The 7447-nt window shown below is 23.9% G+C and overlaps 1 protein-coding gene across 1 annotated transcript; it reads left to right on the top strand.

Annotated features, from left to right (window-relative positions):
• The first annotated feature begins 1337 nt into the window (after positions 1-1337).
• LOC114128259 (sorting nexin-27) lies at positions 1338-6343 on the top strand. The gene is made up of 10 exons (XM_027992734.2): positions 1338-1756; positions 1909-2011; positions 3403-3531; positions 3832-3965; positions 4027-4156; positions 4220-4397; positions 4517-4770; positions 4899-5048; positions 5950-6078; positions 6189-6343. Exons 1-10 carry the CDS (start codon positions 1542-1544, stop codon positions 6252-6254), a joined length of 1488 nt encoding a protein of 495 aa, XP_027848535.1. The 5' UTR covers positions 1338-1541; the 3' UTR covers positions 6255-6343.
• Positions 6344-7447: the final 1104 nt, after the last annotated feature.

The raw sequence follows: 7447 nt of genomic DNA, 5'->3' as shown, positions 1-7447 counted from the left end.
ATTGCTGCGCAAGAACAACGTGAGGTCACGTGTATCAACTTATCGAGGTTTTTACTTACAAATAAAAATTGTATAATACGCAGGTATGTCGATTAAAAAATTTAAAAAAACGTCAAATGTCAAATTTTTATGAATAGATCAAAAAGAGCCAAAATATTTTTAAAATTTTACCACAAAATCTTGAAAATGCTAATATAGTAATATATTAAGTATAATATGTACAAATATCTACGGTTATTTTTCACGTTAATGAATAAAAATTCATACTTATTACAATAAAAAAAGAAAATCGATTTGATTAAAAACGATAAATAGGTATTCCGTTTTCGTTTTTGAAATCAATACTTATGGAATTTTGGACTCCGGTAGTACCTAGATTCCAAAGCCATATTTCGGTGGGGGGATTTGAAATGAATATATTGTAAGTTTTCAGTTTACAGAATTTAGGTTTTGACAATTAGACAAAAAAAATTTTATCTTGATAAAATATAATTTAAAATAATATAATGCGTCTGTCAAAGTCTGGCGGACAATGGTATATTATAATAACAATAGGTAGGTACTTTTAACTTAAACAAATTTAATAATATTGTTGTTGTTGGTCGTTGCTGACCGTCGACCGGCATCGATAGCAGTCGTTGTCTGTCTATTTAAGTACATATATAAATATATTATATTACTAGACGCTATAATAATATTTTCATATGATATTATAAATTATTATGATACAAAACAGTCAATAGTTAATTTAATTGGAGCGTAAACCATTTATGACTGAAAATATTTATGTTGGTATTGTTGAAAAGATAAATAGTCGTTTTAAACATTTATAAAATATTGAAAATTTTTTTTAGGGGAATCCGAACTCCTTGGACACCTCCCCCTCACTCCTAAGAAACGGCTTTGCTAAATTTAATTTTTTTTACTAAAAATTTCCCTATACTCTAAATACTGTTCATTATTTAATTAATGTTTTGTTGAAATTGTGTAAATTAAAATACAAATAATTAAATACCTAAACATAAATAATTTATTAATTGGTAGGTAATTATATAGGACTTTGGCTATAGCCTCTATAGCCTATAATATTAAATTTAAAATAACAAGATAACAAGTACAACCTACGTTTATTTTGTCATTCAGTTATTTTAAAATTTCCCTCCATTTACCTAATGTTTACATTTTTCATAAAGGTAAACTTTAGTATTTGATAAAAACACAATACTTTAATACAAAATTCATGATATGTTTTGAACTAATTTGAAGATAGATAAATTGTTATGGCACAAACAAACGAATAAACAAAATATTTTTAAATTTGTGCTGTAGATGTCTCTCTGGTTGAGAATTTTAAGTCGGAATATTTACGATTCATATTGTACTGATATTACTATTGATAGTGGCCGTGTTATCGAAATGTCGGATGATAATATTCTTGACCCATCAGTGATTTTTAAAATAAATGAACATTAATTTCGTTTTTATCCGTCGACCATCACATGATTTTATTGCTCATTTAGGTAATGGAGTGTTAATGGACAATGTCGTCGAAAGTACCGACGGGCCCTCGTGAAGTCACGATAACAAAGAGCGTCACTGGTTTCGGATTTAACGTTCGTGGCCAGGTTAGTGAGGGTGGTCAACTTAAGAGTATAAATGGTCAACTCTACGCTCCTCTACAGCATGTCAGTGCTGTACTCGAAGGAGGAGCAGCGTATGACGCAGGGATCCGAAAAGGAGACAGGATTCTCGAAGTGTAAGGCTTAAGCTATTTTGTGTGTTTCTTTTCGTTTTTTTTTTTTTTTTTTTGAGACATTAAATCATGTTTTATAAGAAGTTGATTCCGATTAATATTAATCTGAGTTGCTCAGAACATTAAAACTTTATAATGTTGTGTTTGATATTTAGGAATAATGTGAATGTCGAAGGATCAACTCACAAACAAGTTGTGGACCTGATCAAATCGGGCGGTGATGTGTTGACATTGACTGTAATTTCTGTTACACCTCAAGTACGTAAATGTTTCTATAATTTTATGTTCTTAGGTAGATTATCATAGTTAACCAAAAACATGTGAAATATGCTGAATAGTTTTTTAAAATTATTGATATAATTTACCCAATGGTCAATAACAAACAGCAATTTTTACTTAGTTTTTCTTAAATTCAATATTACCCATCTAAATTAAGTATTAGAAGAATCGTAGGACTACAATATTTCCAACTCATAATTTAAAAAGAAATTGATGTAATTAGTTTTCTATACTAGATAAACAGTAATTGTTAATTTTTTACTGATTTTGTTCAAACGTAATCAGTTGTGACCTGATTTCATTAAGGAGCATTATGTTATCTCTTACCAATGTATAAGTGTAATGAATAAAATTTAATGTTAAGAATAATACATTTTACTTTTATTTTTAACATTATAGTGATTTGACCTATTATCAAATTTAAAGGTAAGTAAATTATCTAGAGCCCATTTAGGCTTTTAATAATATTTTAGTTTTGAAACAAGTTATGAGCATTCTAAATTTTACAAAAAATTACAAATATTAAAATGCTCTTATTCATATTTAAAATATAAAACAAAACCTTTTGTGATCTAGACAATAGTTTTACTTTTAAATTTGACAATAGATTAATTCAATTTATTACTAAAATAATAGTTTAGTGAATTATTCTGAATGTGTATTTTGATATTATGTTGTACGGTTTTTAAGATGGAGAAAATGCCAACAAAATCTAACAGAGTGAATAGACTTTACTATTCTATAATCAATGCTATTACACTGTAAATTAAACTTAATTTGTAAATCTGTAATTGTTGATTGGTGTTTAAAAATAAAATAAATTAATTAAAACTATAGTTATATAAAATAGATTCTTAATAACTAGGTGTCTAGGTATATAAAACAGTTAGTAATAAATTCAAAATTGTAAAATGCTAGAAGGTATGATTTTTAAAAAGTTTGGGTGTAAAATATAATAATAAATTTAATAATAAGGAACATGATGTTATGTAGTATTTTATGTAATATAAACTCATAAACATTATATTTTAGTGATGTATCATAATCATAATTTATTTTTGTTTACCAGTAGCCACATATTTATGTTTTCACTAGATATGACATGGATCTAATAAATGTACAAGACTTAATCTGAAGTTTTGTAGTATTTATTGCTATTTAATTAAAAAAATAAAATGCCAATAGTCATATTCATAGTTTGGCTTAAAAATTAAGTTATTGTTTTCTTTTTTTTGGAAATTAAATATAGAACTATATAGGATAAATTTCAAAAGTTGAAATATGACTTAAAATAATAAAACATTTTTGTCTAATTTTATACCACTTTTATGCGCATTATATACTGAATGTAATGTGTTATTATATTTTAGGAAGCTGAAAGACTTGAACCTAGTGATGATCAGTCTACTTATAATTATATAGATTACAGTGATAAAAGATCATTACCAATTTCTGTACCAGATTATCATACAGTTGATAAAGATGGAGACAAATATGTGGTAAGAAATTAATATACTTTAAGTTTTTATAATGATATAACATGTGTCTTAACTCTTAATGACTAATGAATTATTTTTTATATAAAATTGAGTTATTTTTATTAAGTAAATAATTATAATTTTAAAAATCATATTTTTTATTCATCTATATACTTTAAATGTATTTGTAAAATATAATTTATTAGTGTTCTAATTTTTTTCCTTTGAAATAAATCATATTTATTGTTTATGTTTATCCATTTCAACCATAGTAAATGAACTAGAGTAATGGTTATTTTTACAAACATGACTACTGTTTAGGTGTTTAATATATATATGGCTGGTCGACACTTATGTTCAAAACGATATAGTGAGTTTGCCAATCTACATGCTAATCTCAAAAGAGAGTTTATTGGATATAGTTTTCCTAAACTCCCGGGAAAGTGGCCATTTACGTAAGTTAAAAAAAAAAAAAATTATATACATTAAATAATGCATTTTTTTTTTTTTTAATAGGTTAAGTGAACAACAACTTGATTCGAGAAGAAGAGGTTTAGAATTATATTTGGAAAAAGTATGCGCTGTTCGTGTGATAGCTGAGTGTGAAATCATGCAAGATTTCTTAGCGGATTCTGGTAACATACAGGTAATTCTATTAATCTGTTTGACTTAAATATACTTTATATTTTCATTTAATTTTTGTGTACAGAATATTGATTCCATAGTGGATTTAAAAATAATATTACCTGACCGAGAAATAGTAGTTATTAGAACTAAAAAAAATGCAACAGCTGATAGTGTTTATAACAGTGTTATTGATAAAATACAAATGGCTGAAAATATAGCAGATTATTTTTATCTATTTGAAATTGTTGAGTATAACTTTGGTGAGTATCAAGATTTTTTAATACAATGTCATAATATATTTTTGTGATTACTTCAAAAAATTAAAATTTGTATTTTATATTTAATTTACTTGTAACACTAATTAATTTTATTTTGTTAGAAAGGAAAATTCAACCAAATGAAGTTGCTCATCAACTTTATGTTCAAAACTACCGAACTGCTAGTGCTAGTTGTTTATGTATTAAACGATGGCTATTTAACCCTGCCATTGAAATTCGACTTATAGAATCAGATAATTTAGCTGCTACATTTATTTTTTGGAGTACTATAGATGAAGTTGATCGTAATCATATCATTGTAGGAGATCGTTTATACGAACTAAAAGCTTTGCAAGATTCTTCCAAAAAATTAGATGTAATTATTCTTCATATTTTTTATTTTATTTTATCAATTAATGCTACATGACATTTTCAAGACTATTTATAAAATGTTGATGTAACAATGTAAAATATTAAGTAAAAAAAGTAAATGTATTTTTATAGTATTTAAAAATGGCTAAAGAATTACCTGGTTATGGTGAAGTAATTTTTCCACATTGTCCGTGCGACTCTCGAAAGACTGGTCATGTGATGGCAGCTGTTGGTTATTTAGGTCTTAGACTTATAGCATGTACTGAAGATGGTACTCTTGAGGTAATATTCATTACTTAATAATTGCTATAGACTGGATATTTATATATATAAAAAAAAAATGAATAAAAATATGCTTATATGTTAAATAAATGAGAAATAATGTTTCATTGAATAAGTAAATAAGTATAGCTTAATAAAAAGGCAGAGTTGCATTACTAAAGTATATTAAATTGCTAACATTATTATTTAACCTCGAATTATATACTTTATTTGGTAAAAACTTGAATTTGAATAAATTTATTAAAGAATTGAAGTGTTGACAAGTTGACAAATGTGATTATGTAGATTGGTTTCAGTAAAAACATACAGATTCATAAATATCTGGTCTTTAGTAAAATATTTAAATTTAAGTGCTGGATAATTGAAACATGTAGGCTATTTATTAGTAATATATTGCTTTATTTTGTTTTATACTTATTAATTTTATAAATTTAAAACAAATATTATAGAAATATTTTAATTAAAATAGCAACTTAATTGGTGTCTAATAATTAAACCAAAATTAAGTTAAATTGTTAGTTTGTTAATGACAGTTAACAATTCAACTATTTTAATAAACTAGAGAATGTTTTGTAATAATGTATATTTTGATATATTTTTTTATTGATTTATATTTTAATAATTATATATATATTAAAAAAAATGTAACTGTTTAATGTTAAAATTATCTTGAATGTAAAAATAAATAATAAGAGATATTATTAAAATGGTAGTTATAAAAATCAGTATATTTTTGAGCATTTAAAATAATATGTATTTTGAATACTAATTGTGATAATATTTTTAGAAAAGTATAAAATGTTATTTATTTAACTTTTTTAACTAAATAATTAAAATAAATATTAAATAGAACAATAACAAAAATAATACCAACAAATACATTTGCTTTTACTTGTTTTAGAATCAAATTGTTGAATTCACATGGAAAACCATCAAATGCTGGGAGGTTGATGAGACTAATGGATTATTTAGTTTTCAGTTTCAACGTGAAGAAAAAAACCCCAAAAGTGTTAAACTACATACTCCTTATGTAAGTATTTTATTCTATGAACTTAATAATAAACTTATATTTTCTAAGTTATAGATGTATCCTACTGATATATTTATATCTGATTTAACATGTACTGTTTGTATGTACAGTTTACATTCCTAGCAGACTGCTTTAATCGAATACAAGAGGAATCATGGAAAGTTAAAACACCATAAAACAATAAATGCATAGTAGTATACACCTTGTACATGTATGAAATATTTAATGATATTTTATGAGTATAAAATAAATTACCTAAATAGTATTATTGCAATATATTTATATTTTTTTTGGTATAAGCTTTGATTGATGAATAATATTATATTATCCATATAAATTGTGATTCTCAATTAATTCAAGTTAAACTTTAAACTTTAAACAAAATGTGATAGTAACAAGATGCGCCATTTAAATTTATTTATTATTTTGAATCTTACTAAAGTCTATTGTTTAGGTTTTTATTAACTAATTTATTTCCTTTTTTTAAAAACATATTTATTATCTATCAAAAAACAACGATAAATTTACATATATATTTTTATGATTAAAATTTTTTTTTACTATATTCAATTTTAATTTTGTTCTATATTTAGTATTGTTTTATTTCATTATAATTTGGAAAATGAGAAAAATGTTGGAACTTGTTTATTTTATTAAATAGAATATAATATAATCTAATTTAAAAACTCTAAAAAGCTCTTAAGCTTAAAATACATTTCCATTTGAAATTAGTTTTTTATAATTATTTCATAAAAATAAATTATCATAATAAATTAGAGGGAAATTAAGATTTATAAAATTATTTAAATTAACTATGTAATGTAACAAATTAAAAGATTTGTTTTTACTAATTATTAGTTAAATATTTAAAAAATCCAGTTCTTGTTAAACATTCCAAGCATGATTAGAGTTTCAATAAATAGAATATTTTTTCCTCCATTTAAACGTATTCCTAGCTAGTTTTCCTATAATTTTTCTTTTGATCTACTTTTATTCCTTAGTATTATATTTATATAAAATTAATTAAACTCTGATTTGTCATATGGACTTACATTTTATTTATATTATACATATTAAATAGCTTATGTATAGTATGAGTATAATTATATTATATTTTTTTCTATCAAATACAATTATTATAGTGCCAGCGTTATTGTAATTTGGGCCATTTGTAAAGCTTCGGTTTTACTTTCAATTGTTTAGATTTTAAAACCTTTTAAACAATAAGACATTGTTTTAATAATTATTTACTGTATTATTTTATCATTGTATATTATTATTACAATATGTTATGTTATAGTTTGTAATGATTGAAAGACATATGTTTTTTTTTTAATTTGATTATTTTATAACACAGGCACATAATACA

Source organism: Aphis gossypii, chromosome 2 (assembly GCF_020184175.1).
Source record: "Aphis gossypii isolate Hap1 chromosome 2, ASM2018417v2, whole genome shotgun sequence".
NCBI classification, from domain to species: Eukaryota; Metazoa; Arthropoda; class Insecta; order Hemiptera; family Aphididae; genus Aphis; species Aphis gossypii.
This window is presented reverse-complemented; position numbering and strand designations above follow the sequence as displayed.